At 42.1% G+C, this 18,184-nt stretch overlaps 1 protein-coding gene across 2 annotated transcripts in view; it reads left to right on the top strand.

The window, feature by feature from the left end:
- The window catches only part of KCNQ3 (potassium voltage-gated channel subfamily Q member 3), a 332,909-nt gene extending 315,125 nt beyond the window's left edge, over nt 1-17,784 (top strand). For both annotated transcript variants that reach the window (XM_082258095.1, XM_082258094.1), the window contains 6 exons: nt 2,360-2,562; nt 7,322-7,424; nt 10,411-10,542; nt 13,635-13,748; nt 14,854-14,932; nt 16,798-17,784. In XM_082258095.1, the coding sequence (XP_082114221.1) occupies nt 2,360-2,562; nt 7,322-7,424; nt 10,411-10,542; nt 13,635-13,748; nt 14,854-14,932; nt 16,798-17,520 (1,354 nt within the window). In that variant the 3' untranslated portion in view covers nt 17,521-17,784. The remainder of the gene's footprint in view (nt 1-2,359; nt 2,563-7,321; nt 7,425-10,410; nt 10,543-13,634; nt 13,749-14,853; nt 14,933-16,797) is intronic.
- Nucleotides 17,785-18,184: the final 400 nt, after the last annotated feature.

Raw genomic sequence — 18,184 nt, 5'->3', positions numbered from 1 at the left:
GGATAAAAAACACTTATGAAGCGAAAGCCAATGTGGTTTCAGAAAACAAATTGTGAAATTATAGAAATATGAAAATTAAATATATAAGTGAAATTGCTTCTACACTGTGAGCTGCAAACAAACAACGTGAATAACGTGACAAGTGAAATATTGATAGAAAATATTGCGCTCAACACATAAAACTCTTAAATCATATGTAATGACAAATGTGCAAATATGCAAATAAATAAAGTCTTTGGTGCTCAAAATATCAAAAGGGTTGAAAATATAACAGCAGCAATTGATAGAAGCACAAGCTTGATAGGAGTGAGATCCCAAAGCCTTCACCTCCACACTTTCACCCAGTGCTCTTAATTGGTACTTCTTACCAGAAATACAGGACCCCTTGATTATAGGGGGTCACACAGGCATAATGATCCACATGTGTTCCGACCATCCGCATCACACTCCCTCACCAATTAGAGTGTGTAATCAGACCAGAAGATGGATCCAGATTCAGGACATAAATAGAAGGAAGCAACAAAGAGGCTCTCATGGTGCAGTAAGTCAAATCAAAAGGAACATTTTATTGCCTTATATTGTACTTACTACAATCCATACAGTATGAAAACACGCCTTGTACATCAAACAAATTCACGGTTGCAAAGGTATAGAGGACGCCGCTCCACGCCTGCGTTCCACCAAACGGGAGTTTACGGTCTCACGTTCCCGACGCACGTTTCGTCAGTCCGTGCTGACGTCATCCTGCAGCTACATTCATCATCCTGGTATCCGTGGGCAGGGGCGACAGATGCACAGAGAGCTAGGAACTAACATTGTTCCTCCCTCTCTGTGACCCCAGAAACCGGGAGCGATGAGAATTTTGTCACTTCCGTTTCTACCTCTCTGTTTATCTGTGTCTAATGGGGTACATTGGATGCCAGAGGAGAGATTTGATCCCAGATCTCTCCATAAAGAGGACTTTTCATGGCCCATGCTGTCACAAGGGATGTTGTTTATCCCTTGTGATAGCAATAGAGGTAACATAAAAAGAAAAAAAAATGAAAGAGACAGTGTAAAAAAAAAAAAAATAGTTTAAGATAAAATAAATAATACATTTTTTTAAATTTAAAGTGCCCCCCCTGTGCTTATGCTCATAAATAAGTCCCGCACGCATATGTGAAGGGTGTACTTGTCCATATCATCGCAAACGTTAGAGAGAGAGCAATAATTCTAGTGCCAGAACTCCTCTGTAACTCTAAACTGATAATCTGTAAAAATATTTAAATCGTTGCCTATGGAGAATTTTAAGTACCGTAGTTTGGCACCCTTCCACGGGCATACACAATTTTAAAGAATGACATCTCTGGTATCTATTTACTCGGCGTAAAATCGTCTTTTACAATTTACTAAAAATTGGATATTATATTGTGTTTGTGTGCAATAAGATTTATTATAGTGTTTTTTTTTTTTTCTAAAAAAAAATTGAGTTTCAAAAACCGCTGCGCAAATACCGTTTGACATAAAAAATTACAAAACCCATCATTTTATTCTATAGTGTCTCTGCCTGCTAAAAAAAATAGATATAATGTTTGGGGGTTCTAAGTAATTTTATAGAACAAAAATGTAGATTTTTATATGTATGTAAGAAGTGGCATAATTGGCACAGTCGGCAAGTGGTTAATAAATGTTTAAAAAAATGTTTCTCATGAGGATCCCACTACTATTTTGTTTGAGCTTACTGGATCTTCCTTGATCTCTTAGAAGCTGCAGGACCCCTGTTGCATGACTATTGATTTCCATTTGAAATCCTACTGTAATTCCTAACGAGCATTTCTGAAAGCCAGAACTTGTAGTGCACTGAACTGGTCTGTAGAACTTTTTTTATAGGACTTCATGGTCCTTGGGTCCATATGTTGGGCACTATAGCAGTAGTGTGTTTAGGATACAATTTTCTACGTCCTGAGTTCTTCATGCGTCTTTTACTGCCACGCTTTTTTTTTTTTTTTTTTCTAATATTCAAACTGCTCACATAATTTTAAAATGAACACTTCAGCCTCTAACGATGTTCTTTAGACCAGAAGTTTTTCCAGCTTGTTGGACATTTTTGTAATCCAGGCTTGTCTTTCACCCTGCTATGGAAAAAATGGAAGGATACAAAGTTTGGGGTCATACAGCCAGCTTTCTTAATATTAGGAAAGATCTTGTCAACGAAGCATCCAATTTGAGGACCATCTGATATCTCTCCAGCCATTCTTCTGGAGATATATGCCCATCTGATAATATTTAAGATGGATTAATCAATTTAATTTACAAATAATATTTTCTTATGCTTACAGGCCACTGTTAAACTATTTTTTTTTTTTTTTTTGGCTTACAGTCAAAGGTGGAGTCTTCTGGATCGAGTACGCCTACCCAATCCTCGTGGGACCAGTCCGAAAGCCAAAAATTTTTCCCCACTGAACGTTGAAGGCGTGGAAGAAAGTCCGTCCAAAGAGCCAAAAACCATGGGAGTAAGCAACAAGGAGAGATTCCGTACTGCACTAAGGATGAAAGCCTATGCCTTCTGGCAAAGTTCGGAAGGTAAGCTAATTAACCACTTAAGCCCCGGAAGATTTTACCCCCTTTCTGACCAGGGGGTATTTTGCGATTCGGCACTGCGTGATTTTAACAGACAATTGCGCGGTCGTGCGACGCTGTACCCAAACAAATTTGACGTCCTTTTTTTCCCACAAATAGAGCTTTCTTTTGCTGGTATTTGATCACCTGTGCGATTTTTTTTGATCATGCGCTATAATCAAAAAAAGAGCAACAATTTTGCAAAAATGACAATTTTTTCAAATTTTTTTTATGAAATTCCCCCCAAAAAATGTAAAAATCAAAATTTTTTGAAATTTTTGGCCAATTTGTTTCTTTGCTACCCATGTTTGGTAAAAAAAATCACAATAAGCGTATTTTGATTGGTTTGCGCAAAAGTTATTGCGTTTACTAACTAAGGGAAAGATTTTTGTCATTTTTGTTGTGTTTTTTTTTTTTTAACGAGTTATGGCGGCGATCTGCGATTTTTTTTTTTTTTTTTGCGGGACTGCAACATTGCGGCGGACAGATCGGACCCTTGACTGACATTTTTGACACTTTTGGGGGTACCAGTGACATTACTACTGTAATCAGTGCTATATATATGCACTGTTACTGTAAAAATCACACTGGCAGGGAAGAGGTTAACTTTATTGGAGAGGGAGGGGTTAAGTGTGTCCCTAGGAGCGTGCTTCTAACTGTGCAGGGATATGGCTGTGTGTGTAACAGCACAGATCAACGGTCCTACATAGCAGGACCGTTAGATCAGTGCTTTTACACAGGGAAGAATGACAGGCGGCTTTGTTTACATTAGCCGCCTGCCTTTCTCCCTTCACAGCGGGTCCGCCGGTCACACGCAAGGAGGTGTCCGTGAACGAGCCAGGGTGGGAGCGCGCCTCCGGCGGTGCGTGCTCCCCCGCTATTGGCTCCCAGGCTAGTGACGTACCGGTACGTCACTTTGCCTGGCCGGGGCTGACCGCTGCAGTATATGTACTTGCGGCAGTCGGCAACCGGTTAAAAACGTATTCACCCTTTATATTGCATGTAGTATTTAAAGGTCTAGTTATAGTTGCAGAAATACTGAATCTTTTCTAATTAGAAATGTATAAAGTTGTGTTCTATAGCAGGGGGTTCACAACCCCTGGGCCGCAGACTGGTACCGGTTCACAGCCTGTTGATGACTGAGCTGCACGGCAGGAGGTGAATGGCGACCACCGGACAGGACAACCACAGATGTTGGTTGATGCTCACCACCTGCTGTGGGGCTGTGCCACTTAGCCTGGGTGTTCTCTCCCGCATCTGGAGATCGGCACAGAGAGCGGGAGTCTTTTCATATTAACAAGCTGTTTATTACCTCCTTGTTAACATAAGTTGAGCAGCTCCCACCCTCCATCCAGATCTGCAGCTTCTCCCTCCCCCTGCTCTGCTGATAAGATGACATTGGCAGAAGATGTGGGAAAGGACACACAGGCTGATGATGGTCTCTGCCCTTCAAAATGTGGTACTGTGCAGGGGAGGCAGAGATTTAAAAGGGTCGCTGTTAGACAGGAAGGGGAGGGGGGGCCATGACTGCAAGGGGCCCTGTGATGGGGGCTGTGATTGCTAGGGCTGCTGTAATGTAAATAGCAACAGTGATATAAAGGGGACTGCACTGTAAAGGGGCACTGTGATCATTAGAGTGCAACTTGACAGTGCAGTCTCAGACATCACAGTGCCTCTTTAAAGTGTAGTCCCCGTCACATTAATGTAAAGGGGCACTGCTATGTTAAGGGGGGGCTGTGATGTGAAGGGGAACTGAGGACACTGTGGCATAGCTGTGGACCAATTCTGTTAATATCATCACTTGGAAGATCTGTGTGCTGCTGTTTCTCCACCCCCAGCTCTCTAAGCCTCTTATGCAGCTGAGAACAGAGGTCATGTAATCACTTAAATAAAAAGAAGGAAAAAAAGGTAATTCATAAAGTTATATACAGTATATATACAGTATCTCACAAAAGTGAGTACACCCCTCACATTTTTGTAAATATTTTATTATATCTTTTCATGTGACAACACTGAAGAAATGACACTTTGCTACAATGTAAAGTAGCGAGTGTACAGCTTGTATAACAGTGTAAATTTGCTGTCCCCTCAAAATAACTCAACACACAGCCATTAATGTCTTAACCGCTGACAACAACAGTGAGTACACCCCTAAGTGAAAATGTCCAAATTGGGCCCAACTAACCATTTTCTCTCCCCGGTGTCATGTGACTCTTTTCAGGTGTGAATGGGGAGCAGGTGTGGTCAATTTAGTGTTATCCCTCTCACTCTCTCATACTGGTCACTGGTGGTTCAACATGGCACCTCATGGCAAAGAACTCTCTGAGGATCTGAAAAAAATAATTTTCCCTCTACATAAAGATGGCCTAGCTATAGGAATATTGCCAAGACCCTAAAACTGAGCTGCAACACAGTGGCCAAGACCATACAGCTGTTTAACAGGACAGGTTCCACTCAGAACAGGCCTCACCATAGTGGACCAAGGAAGTTGAGTGTACATGCTCAGTATCATATTCAGAGGTTGTCTTTGGGAAATAGACATATGAGTGCTGCCAGCATTGCTGAAGGGGTGGGGGGGGGGTCAGCCTGTCAGGGCTCAGACCATACGCCGCAAACTGCATCAAGTTGGTCTGCGTGGCTGTCGTCCCAGAAGGAAGCCTCTTCTAAAGATGATGCACAAGAAAGCCAGCAAACAGTTTGCTGAAGACAAGTAGACTAAGGACATGGATTACTGGAACCATGTCCTGTGGTCTGATGAAACAAAGATAACCTTATTTAGTTCAGATGGTATCAAGCGTGTGTGGCAGCAACCAGGTGAGGAGTACGAAGACAATTGTGGTGGCATGGTGGTGGGAGTGTCATGGTCTGGGGCTGCATAAGTGCTGCTGGCACTGGGAAGCTACAGTTCATTGAGGGAACCATGAATGCCAACATGTACTGTGACATACTGAAGCAGAGCATGATCCCCTCCCTTTGGAGACTGGGCAGTAGGGCAGTATTCCAACATGATAACGACCCCAAACACACCTCCACGATGACCACTGCCTTGCTAAAGAAGCTGAGGGTAAAGGTGATGGACTGGCCAAGCATGTCTCCAGACCTAAACCCTATTGAGCATTTTTGGGGCATCCTCAAATGGAAGGTGGAGGAGCGCAAGGTCTCTAACATTCACCAGCTCCGTGATGTCGTCATGGAGGAGTGGAAGAGGACTTCAGTGACAACCTGTGAAGCTCTGGTGAACTCCATGCCCAAGAGGGTTAAGGCAGTGATGGAAAATAATGGTGGCCACACAAAATATTGACACTTTGGGACATTTTCACTTATGGGTTTACTCTCTTTTGATGCCAGCGGTTTAGACAATAATGGCTGTGTGTTGAGTTATTTTGAGGGGACAGCAAATTTACACTGTTATACAAGCTGTACACTCACTACTTTACATTGTAGAAAAGTGTCATTTCTTTAATGTGACGGGTGTACTTACTTTTGTGAGATACTGTGTGTGTATATATATATATATATATATATATATATATATATATATATATATATATATATATAGTATATTGTGTATGTATATACTGTTTGTGTATATATATATATATATATATATATATATATATATATTTATTATATATATTTTACCCTCTAGCTGTCTGGGGCAATTTTTATTTTTGTTAAAGTCAGCATTTTTGCTAAAAACAAAAACTAATTTAGAACCCTCAGACACTAAATGTTTTCTGAAAGCAGAGGCCATGAAGAGTAAAAAAAAAAAAAAGTGGCTATTGCAGTTTTTTTCTGTACACAATATTAGTGCAGCCATTTATCAAATCCAAATTCTAAGGAAAGAATATGCTAAACTAATTTTAGTACACACAAACACAATATAATTCCCAATTTTTTGGGAACATATAAAATATGATGTTGTGTTGAGTAATTAGTAAATAGATACAGGTCGAGCATTAAAATTGAATTTGCCCATGAAATGAGGACAAGCTATGGTATCTACAATTGTCCATAAGTGATGCTATAAAAGCCTTTACAAGATAGCAGTTTAAATCTTATTGTGAATTATGGCCCTAGATTTGATCCATTGCTCTCACTCCCGCGTTTGTTAATACCTCATGCATGGCACAATTGCTGTTTACATATGTATGCCTGACCTACGTGGGTGTTTGCGTCTGCCCCCTTGTGATAGCTTTGGGCAGTGACAGGTCGTCCTTATGGAGGCAATATAGGTCCATAAGACCCCTGATGTCTCCCCTGCCCTCCGAAAGAGGGAACCACAAACTGAGCACATACATGCATTCTAGGTGTATTTTTGGCAGGGTTTTGTATTGAAAGTCCAATTTCCTCCTACAAAAAAAAGCATGGAAAACTTGCGTAAAAATGCACAAAGACGGGCTACAAGAAACGTGATACAGCAGCATTAGTTTGAACCTAGGCTAACTAAACATCCAGAACCACTGATATGTCATTAGAGTCATTTAGTCTGAACTGCAAAAAAAAACACTTTGCAGGCTTGTTGTCCATTATCAGTACAGTGTATAGAAAAAATGGCTTCTATGGAATATGGTTTGGAACGTAAAAACCCAGAAGACTATGGTGAAAAGGAGCTACAAATAAATCCGTTCTTTCTTGTTCTCGTCAGGCAGGAACTGTTAAGGCAACATGGCACTTTTATTTCTGTAACAATGTCTAGTTAATTATCCTACTTTCTCTGTAGATGCTGGAACAACAGGGGACCCTATGGCAGATGGCGGCTACAGTAATGAATATTTGTTGGAGGATTTAATCCCTACAATAAAAGTGGTCATCCATGCTTCTAGGTAAATGTCTTTCCTTTGTTGTGAGCACACATAGCAAATAGCACAGTTGTGAAACTACTATAGGAGCAACAGATGCAGCCACTCCTTTACCTGATCTGCTGATCTGCTGTGGTGCTCTATGGGGCTTAAGCTGTGTCCATAGCAATACAGAATGAAGTGACAGACCAAAACCAGGTAAAAGTGTCCAAGATCAGTTCAGTTGTTCATTAATAAGTCCTATAAAAAACATTCAATGCATTTTAGCATTTTAGGAGTAACACCCCCCCACTTCATCAGTGCTCAACACAAACGGTTACTTTACAGATCTATATTATAACCAGTATTGATGTCCTATACTTGGTGATGAAACCTGAAGTGATGATGACTGCCTTTCCAAAACCTCCGGCTCAGGGCTCTGGGTGAACTGAACAGGTGGTGGGAGGGCACAGAGTGGCACAACTGTCTTGTAGTTCTTGCCAGCAGCTGGTAGGGGTAGATAGGCTGAACATCAGCAAAAGTCAGTCCGGACTTTGGATGGATGAGGATGCACAGATCCACAGAAGTAATGAAGCAGAAGTAGGGAGATCTTTGCACTGCAGTTTCTCAGGTACAGCTTCCTCTCCAGCAAGGAGAACAGTGAGAAGCACACAAGTGACATCACCAAATCTCACTCCAAATCCCCTAAGACAAGTGATCAGAGACTGCAGTGCCATAGATGATCTCACTGCTTTGTGGCTCAAGACAACCCAGGCAGGGGAAATGCCCTGCTGTTTCAAGGAGTAAATTATTTCAAAAGGTAGTATTTTTCAGGTAATGCTCAGGCACAGTGAAAATTTTTAGATGCTTTCTTAAAAGTGATTGATTGTAAAGTCTCATTTTTTTTTAAATTTTTATTAAAAATAACATACATGTCATACTTACCTACTCTGTTGCAGTGTATTTGCACAGAGCAGCCCTGATCCTCCTCTTCTCTGGTCCTTCTTCAGCTCTTCTGGCCCCTCCCTCCTGTTGGGTGCCCCCACAGCAAGCAGCTTGCTATGGGGGCACCCGAGCCGAGTCACGGCTCCGTGTGCCCATTCAAAAACGGAGCTGCGGCCCGGCCCGTCCCCCTTTCTATTCTCATTGCCTGACTGACTTTGACAGCAGCAGGAGCCAATGGCATCGCACTGGTGTCTCAGCCAATGAGTAGAGGAGTCCCGGTTGGCTGAGACATTCCTACAACATCGCTGGATCTAGAGGAGCCTCCGGTAAGTATTAGGAGGGCTGAGGGTGGCTGCTGTACTCAGAAGGCTTTATATCTTAAAGCATAGAATGCATTACAATAAAAAAAAGAACTTCTGCCTTTACAACCCCTTTAATATAGCAGTTAATCCTCTTTTCAGTTCAGGTCCACTTTAAAGTGAACCTATCTTTCCTAAGAGCAGACACCATGAGGTGCCTGCTATTACCGTATATACTTGATTATAAGCCGACTTTTTCAGCACATTTTTTTATGCTGAAAAAGCCCCCCACAGCTCATACTCAAGTCACTTACCTGTTCTCCCTGAGCTGACCGAACATCAGCGGCGGCCGGCCCAACATGTACACTGCGCATCTGCCGCCGCTCGGGAAAGCCCATACGCACTCAGCCATTCTCGGGCAGATGGCTCATGCGCAATGACGTGTGGCGCAGGGCAGCACCATTTTCAAATGTAAGACGCCTCAGGGATTGGGTAAATAAGACATCTCCTGCACCATGCCCTAAGCCCTGCATCTTCTGCACCATGCCCTCAACCCTGCATCTCCTGCACCATGCCCTCAGCCCTGCATCCCCTGCATCATGCCTGCAGCCCCTGCATCTCCTTCACCAATCACCATGTCCGTAGCCTCTGCATCTCTTACACCATGCCCGCAGCTTCTTCCTCTCCTGTACCATGCCCACAGCCTCTGGTATCTATTTTTATTTTTGAAATTTACCAATAGCTGCTGCATTTGCCACCCTAGGCTTATACTCGAGTTAGTACGTTTTCCCAGTTTTTTTGTGGTAAAATTAGGTGCCTCGGCTTATATTCGGGTCAGCTTATACTCGAGTATTAATGGTATCTGTGTTAGTAGTAAAAGCCTTAGCCATGTGCCACTTTGTTCTTGGTTTCAGGCCATTGCAGTGCTGACAGTTCTCCCCTTGAGAAATGTATTATCATGTCACTCTCCATTGAAAGCACTTCAGTAGATAATAAAGGAGGTTTTATTGGAAAAGGTATTAGCAGATGGGTGGGGCTTAGGTCAGGAGGAAGAGATTCACCCTATGTCCTGTTTCAAGCATGATTTTGTGCTTTGACATACCTCCTTTATACCTCAGTCCATCCAGCCAGTACTGTCATCTGCACCCTCCACAGACAGTTTAACTCTCTAATAAGACACAAGAGTTTAATCCAACATAGATTTACTTGTTAAAATGCAATACATGTGTTGTTCACCTGTCTCATCAAAGTATTTAGAGATAATGATCTTATAAGCCTTGAGCCTACTATGAAGGCTATTAACTAACTGAAGGAACATGAGGAAGATGGTAGGAGTCTATCTAAGGACCAAACCAACTAGTCCCAACATACAGGTAAACTGGAACATGCCATTTTAGAAATACAGTAATAATGAGTTGTAGTTACACTGAATTACCTCTAAATGTCAGCACAAAGATATTTACACATTACATAATGAAATCCAATGCAAAGGTGATGGATACACAAAAAGTGTTCCAGATCACCCTAAATTCAAATATAAGTCAAGCTCTGCTTAACAAAACAGTTTACCATGGGCAAAGCAGTGCCCACAATTGCTAGAAAAGGGCTAGCTAACATACTGTTAGCTCCTACCAGATATCTTGTGTTAGTTACCTGCTCCAAAGCAGGACTATTACTTTTCTACAGTTAAATTAACTGATTGGTTCACTTTAATGATGTTGTTGTCTAATGTTGAACTGGAATTGCTTGTTTTGTGTATGTTTTTATTTTGGTTGTCTTCCATGCAGAATAATGCAGTTCCTGCTACATAAGAAGAAATTTAAGGAGACTTTGCGGCCTTATGATGTGAAGGATGTGATAGAGCAATATTCTGCTGGACATCTGGATATGCTCTCTAGGATTAAATACCTCCAGTCAAGGTAAGGGCAATTTTGAGACTAGAGGAACACTGGTTTGTATATTTTATGTAATGGTGTGACTTTCATATTTTGTGCAGCAGCAGCCAGGGCCACCAATAGGGGTAGAATGTATGGGGCCTGGGGCCAATCAATTCAGTAGGGGTAGAGAGGGGACTCATCAAATACCTTTTGGCACATGCACAGTAATTTAAGGGGCCATGGCTCCTGATGATTAAATAAAAGTTCCCCAGGACCCATCAGTTCAGCATTAGGGGCCGGGGACAGAAAATGGACTATTTATTCATTTTCAGGAGCAGTAATCAAGTTACAATAAAATTTTGGTCTCTTCCTCTATAGTAATTTAATTGTTTAGAGCTGCAACACAGATTATTACTCCACCTGATCCTGAAAACGAGGCCCTGCTGCTGAACTGACTGGGCTTGGCTGCCCTGGGAACCATGGCTAGAGGGATTACTGTGCATGCCTAATAATGTTTTTAAAGTCCTGTGTACCATGGATTAGCCAGCCTGCCATGTACAGCAGATTAGAAACACGGGGATGGGCCTCGGGTGTCAGGCAGGCTGTATGGGGCCCCATGATTACCAATGGTGGCCCTTGTAAAAGCTGTCAGAAATCTCTTACCTTTGTCTGAATTGTGCCAATATAACCTCATATCTTGGCATTTCTGGTGTTTTGACAATTATGTTTGACTAGAAAGTATACAATTTTAATATTATCATATTGTTTTTGAGCTTTACATTTATAGAAGCAATACAGGCTAAATGTGGCCATACCCCTGCTTGAAGAAAAAAAAACAAAAGAGAAAATGCAAAGTGTAGGGGTTTTGTAGATGAGGAGGTAGGATGAGATGAAGGGGGTGGGGGTGAGGGTGAGGAGGGGCTTTGGAGATGAGGATGGAGGATGAAATTAAAGGGGGGGGAGTGAGGAAGAGATGGGGGGGGGGGTTTGGAGACGAGGAGGAGTTTTTGGAGATGAGGAGGTCTTTTGGAGATGAGGAGGGAAGAGAAGCTGGGGAGGGGTTTTGGAAGTGAGAAGAGAGAATGAGATGGGAGGAGAAGAGATGTGGAGTGGTTTTGGAGATGTGGAGTGGTTTTGGAGATGTGGAGTGGTTTGAGGTCAGATGAGGAGGGAGGGAAGATGAGATGAGGAGGGAGGGAGGATGAGATGAGGAGGTAGGGAGGATGAGATAAGGAGGGAGGGAGGATGAGATGATGAGGGAGGGAGGATGCGATGAGGAGGGAGGGAGGAGGAGATGAGGAGGGAGGATACGATTGGGAGGGGAAAGAGAGGAAATGAGGAAAGGTTTTGGAGATGAGGAGGTCTTTTGGAGATGAGGGGGGGAGAGGAGCTGAGGAGGGGTTTCGGAATTGAGAAGAGAGAATGAGATGGGAGGAGAAGAGATGTGAAGTGGTTTTGGAGATGTGGAGTGGTTTGAGGTGAGGTGAGATGAGGAGGGAGGATGAGATGAGGAGGGAGGGAGGATGAGATGAGGAGGGAGGGAGGATGAGATGAGGAGGGAGGGAGGATGAGATGAGGAGGGAGGGAGGATGAGATGAGGAGGGAGGGAGGATGAGATGGGGAGGGAGGATGAGATGAGGAGATGAGGAGGGAGGGAGGATGAGATGAGGAGGGAGGGAGGATGAGATGAGGAGGGAGGGAGGATGAGATGAGGAGGGAGGGAGGGAGGAGATGAGGAGGGAGGGAGGAGGAGATGAGGAGGGAGGGAGGAGGAGATGAGGAGGGAGGATAAGATTGGGAGGGGGGAGAGAGGAAATGTGGAAAGGTTTTGGAGATGAGGAGGAGTTTTTGGAGATGAGGAGGGAAGAGGAGCTGAGGAGGGGTTTCGGAATTGAGAAGAGAGAATGAGATGGGAGGAGAAGAGATGTGGAGTGGTTTTGGAGATGTGGAGTGGTTTTGGAGATGTGGAGTGGTTTTGGAGATGTGGAGTGGTTTGAGGTGAGATGAGGAGGGAGGGAGGATGAGATGAGGAGGGAGGGAGGGAGCATGAGATGAGGAGGGAGGGAGGATGAGATGAGGAGGGAGGGAGGGAGGGAGGATGAGATGAGGAGGGAGGGAGGATGAGATGAGGAGGGAGGGAGGGTGAGATGAGGAGGGAGGGAGGAGGAGATGAGGAGGGAGGGAGGAGGAGATGAGGAGGGAGGATAAGATTGGGAGGGGGAAGAGAGGAAATGAGGAAAGGTTTTGAAGATGAGGAAGGAGGATGAGATACGGAGATTGGAAGAGATGAGGAGGGGATTTTGAGAATAGAATGGAGGATGAGATGAGGAGAGGTCTGTGTTCTTTGTAATCCATCAGAAATGAATGAGGCTGGGCTGACACCACACATCTTAAGATTTCCAAGCTTAAACTACACGGTATTGTCAAACAGAAAAATAGTTAAATAGTTTAATATGTTTCTGGCACCTAAACGATTATTTTTCTTTACTTTTTGTGTTTTTTTTTTTTAGGGATAAAATATGAGGAAATCTGTATGTATTGCAGTGATGTGCTAAATATGTTTTTATTTTGTTTTTTTTGCCCTGATGCATAATTTAAGAGAAAAAAACAGAGGAGGAGATCCTAGCCTGGTCATGTGATTAATAAAATCACGTGACTGGCCTCTTCTCCAGTCATTGAGTTCTTTCTGCAGAAGAGAGTACTCCACAGCATTTTGTAAATGGGCCATAATATTGTAGTTCAAAAGGAAAAGACCATTTGCACTGCATGCTGGTAACTTTATTTATCTATACAGCATGAACAAAGAACTCTCCCAGGAATTCCTTATAGAGGAGGAAGTCCCAGGTGCATACTCTCTGCTCATGTTGTCCTGATGAATAAAGTTACCAGCATTTAAACTTGAATATGGGCAGCTTATCTTTTCCTATGGCTTTGTGGAGTCAGGTATTATGATAAAGATTGCACTGCTGGACTACAAAAACCTAAACAAAGCTGTCTCATTCCATTAGGCTCCACCTATTAGCAAAATATTTCTTTGGGGTGAGCTGATCCTTACATTTCTAATGTTGACTTGTGCTACAGCTAATTTCTCAGAATACATCGAAAATTCCTGTCTTCATTTTTTTCTTTTCCAGAATAGATATGGTTTTTGCTCCAGGTCCTCTTTCCACCCCTAAACATAAAAAGTCCCAGAAAGGACTTGGTGGACTTGGTGGAGGATACGGCTATCCATCTCAACAGTCTCCAAGGTAATATGATCCTGATGCTCAAGCCATTAATGGTATGCAGTTTATTATACATTAGGATGACCAGAAGACATTCTAGAAAATATTATTTCCTTGTTACAAAATGTGCGAGAGATCTTGACATGTTTGACACAAACAAAGGGTACCGTGTGGATAGGCCCTTACCCCTAATAGATATACAATCAAAAGGATAGAGAAAGATGGGGCTTTACGGGCCAGTGGGAGTAGAAGGATCACGCCAAAACCAACTTCTATAGAAAAACAGTTTACATTTTATTAAGTTTCAGAGTAAAAAAACATGGGCGATCATGCACATGTTCACACGAACATAGAAAAATTCCTATAAAATCAATTAGTAAAAGTCATTGAAAATAGAAATACATCCCATAAGGGGAAAACCAGAAGCCTGTGTAGGATGGAAGATAGGTCTCAGGTGGAATGCGGTCAATGTAGGTCCCCAGCAAGCCGACACGTTTCGCTCAAGGCTTCCTCAGGGCCAGAGAGACCATAACAGACCGGTATTTCTATAAATAATATAGAATACAACAGGATAACAGTTAGTAACTCATAAGTGAATCATCATTAATATGTATGTGATCATAGATAACAGTGGTTTTGTACTGACCCTCTTTAATGACTCAGGAGGTGGCAGATTGTAGCGACACATAGAACAATAGATATCAATCCCTCAGTGTTTGTATATAGCATCCGAGATGTACATATATTATATATATATATATATCTTGACATGTTTCTTTTTTAAAGCGGTTCCTGTTTTCATGCATATACACACTCACTGCTCCTAGATAAACCAACCGTTCTCTAGTGCTGGGTTCTATACTAAAGGCCAACTGATCTGGAGCAACATTCCACATAAATAGACCCACAAATCAAAATGCTACGTACAGGACTCTATCCGACAATCAGGCATTTGAATATTCACAGTGGTGGCTTGCATCTATTCAGAGCAATGGAATGGGCACAATACTAAACAAGCCTACATAGCCAAGGGAAATCATCAATAGGATATTATGTGGAAGAACTAATTGTTAGCAAGAGAAAAAATTGAAAGAGGTTTCACCCATGAGACTTCATTCTTCTCTTTCAGGCATGATCCCTATGGTTCCAAAGCATCAGATTATGAAGACCAAAGTATGATGGGAAAATTTGTGAAAGTGGAAAGACAGGTACAGTATAAACCATTATTTTAGGCAATGTTGTTTATTTGTGAAATGTTCAAACAGCCTGTAGAAGGACAGGGTTGATGCTGGTCATACACAGATCTAGAGATGAGCTGCTGAACTCGGTTTCACAATGAAACGTACTTAGCATTAGTCAAAATGACATCAGATTTACCTTTGTTTAAACCAAAGCCATGGTGGACTCCAGAGCGATGTTGTTAAACAAAGCCATGCGAACCAGATGTCAGTATTATAGGGATTGTAAATTCAGCAGGTTTTTTATATTCATGCATTCTATGCATAAAGGTAAAAAACCTTCTGTGTGCAGAAGCTCCCTAGTACTTACCTTGGCCCGTATCGGTCCAGCGATGTGAACGAGTGTCTTGGCGGTCCGGGACTCTCCCTCCTGATTGGCTGAGACACAGCAGCTGCACCATTGGCTCCTGCTGCTGTCAATCAAAGTAGTTTAGCCAAACAGGAGAGAGAAGGGCGGGTGGGGCCGAACCATGGCTCTGTGTCTGAATGGACAGGTAAGTTTAACATGTTTATTATTTTTAAAGAAAAAAAACAGAAAAAAAAACAAGACCTTAAAATAACTTTAAGGCTCGGTTCCCACTGGGGCGACTTTTCAGGTGACATAGTCACCGGACGAATTGTGCTCCGTTCAGTTCAATGGAACTGTTCTAATCTGAGTGACTCAGGTCGCTCCGACTTAGAAAAAGGCTCCTGCACTATTTGGGTCGACTTTGGAAGAGCTTGTATTGACTTAAAGAAGTTGTTTGCAAGCCGCGCTGAAGTTGCTCTGTATGTGGTGGCTTTAGAGGTGGGTGACTTTGAAGCCTCCCCAGTGTGAACTGAGCCTTACTCTGATGTGGAATATACGGCTTTCGTGATCATAAACAGCCACATCAATATCATGGATTTATCGACTGGGCTGTCACTGTGTTTCTGATGTGTGCGCCACTTTCAATTTTGCTTATTCCTGCATGCAATGAATTTCTGGCAGTTTCATTCTGCTTTTTGTAATTGCAATTTTTAGTCCATTTTCATTCACCAGGAATGCAAATACAACACAAGTAATCGGCAGAAACTTGACAAACTACCACCCTAATGTTTTATCGACCACTGGAATTCAGTTGTTTGGGAAGCTGAAACTGGGCAATAAGTTGACAGTTTTAATACAGTTTATTAAACTATGAAAAAAAAAAAAAAACAGTATGATAATGTCTTTAAGGCCTCCTCGTTCACACTTGTGCGACTTAAAAGTCACGCAATTTTACCGCGATTTTGACTGGACTTGAAGCAATGCCAATGTCTTTGGACCTCAAAACACATTAAAATCGGCCAAAAGTAGTGCAGGGATTACTTTGAAGTCAGTGCGAGTTAAAGTCGTACAGATCTGAACGATACTCAGTGGAAATCATGGAGTACAACTTGTCGTGGGACTTTGCAGTCCTAAATCGTAGGACAAGTCGCACAAGTGTGAAAGGGGCCTTAAAGTGACTTGATTTTTTCCAATGGGTTTGATCAGGCTAATTAAATTCCACCTCCTTTCCAGTTAATCAAAACCACTATTTTAAGTCTTTGATTGCTTTTTGATTTTGACAAAAACTGAAATCTAGTTATTTCCATAGTTTGTCCTCTTTACTGCTTTATCAGCTATCCTGACATTCAACTGACAATCAGAATCAAAAACATTAAATAGGAGTTTTGTCAGCTGTACAATGCAAGGTATTATCAAGGGATATGTTGTAGATGTTATCTGATGCAATTAGGTTGTAAATAAGTCTACAGCTGGATGGAGATTCAATTTGCATGTTTAATACTTTTTATTTTCTGTGTTCATTTTCCTTCTATGAATCCTGGATCAGGTCCAAGACATGGAAAAGAAACTGGATTTTCTGGTTGACATGCACATGCAACACATGGATCAGCTACAGGTCCAAGTTACAGAATACTATCCACTCCCAGAGGAAACAGTTAAAGAGGAAGGAGAAGAAAGCCGATACTCTGAAGTCGGGAGGGTAATTTATAACTACACCGAGTCTTGCGCACATGTGGATCCCTACAACTTGCACCAAGTTTCATTTAACAAAATGGACCAGTTTGGGTTCTTTGAGGACTACCCCGTGGATTTTACCTCACCTATGCCTTTTAATGGTGACAATTGTTCCAGAAGGTCGATGTCCTCTTCAGCCAACTACACTGAAAGGCCAACTGTTTTGCCTATTCAGACTTTAATAGACACACGGTTGGATTTTCGTCACGAAGGAGAGGAATCAAGTCCTTATGTCGAGAGGGGTTCACCCATCCATAGAAGAAGTTTTACAAGGGACAGTGACACCCCTTTATCTTTTCTATCAGTGAACCACGATGAACTTCAAAGGTCCCCCAGCGGGTTCAGCATTTCCCAAGAAAAAGAAGACTTTAATTTTGGTCCTAATGGCTCAACGTGGATGAGAGATAAACGCTTTTTAGCGGAAGGTGAAACGGACACCGATACAGACCCATTCACACCGAGTGGCCCCATGACTTTGTCGTCAACAGGAGATTGTATCTCCGATTCGGCATGGACACCTTCTAAACCTATTTAAAGAAAATGAGGGGAGAGGGAGGGGGGGATTTATCTTTTCGTATGATGTACTATTTGTACAAGTCACTATACACTTTCCAAAGTTGAATAGTTAAGATCACCGATGGCTACATACGATGCATGCTTCAATTTGTAGTCACTGCATCGCGACACTTTTTTTTTTTTTTCCCCCTCACTTTTGGTTGCTTATCACTAACAGGAACAGCTTTTAGACTTCAGCATGAGTTGCATGCATTTACACGATATAAATGTTAAAAAAAAAAATCTATTTTATATTTTGTAACGAAAAAAAGGCACATAACCTTTGGGTGGAACTATGCAGAGGGTAATGTGGTTGTGGTATTTCACCTTTCATTGTAAACATGGCAACTTTCATTTTCAGAGCTGCATTTTTATTTATTTTTTTTCACCACCTTTGGGTAACTTTATTTGACATTACTGGATACAGTTTTAAAAATACATGTCTGGTTATGTGTACATGGGTTTTTCTTCAAGACAAGAAAAGACCACCAGGGGCACAAACCATGGGAGAACCTGAGAGAGCTTTGACAGTTGCATGCAAAGTCTCAGAGGTCTTCAAATTGTGCTTAGTGACAGCTGTTGTATATATAGGTACACTAAAACGGTTGCACTAAAAAGGAAATTATAAGGGCAATCACCTGCTG

Source organism: Pelophylax lessonae (genome assembly GCF_965119305.1).
Source record: "Pelophylax lessonae genome assembly, chromosome: 5".
NCBI lineage: Eukaryota > Metazoa > Chordata > Amphibia > Anura > Ranidae > Pelophylax > Pelophylax lessonae.
Note: the sequence above shows the minus strand (reverse complement) of the source record. Positions and strands in the feature narration are given on the sequence as shown.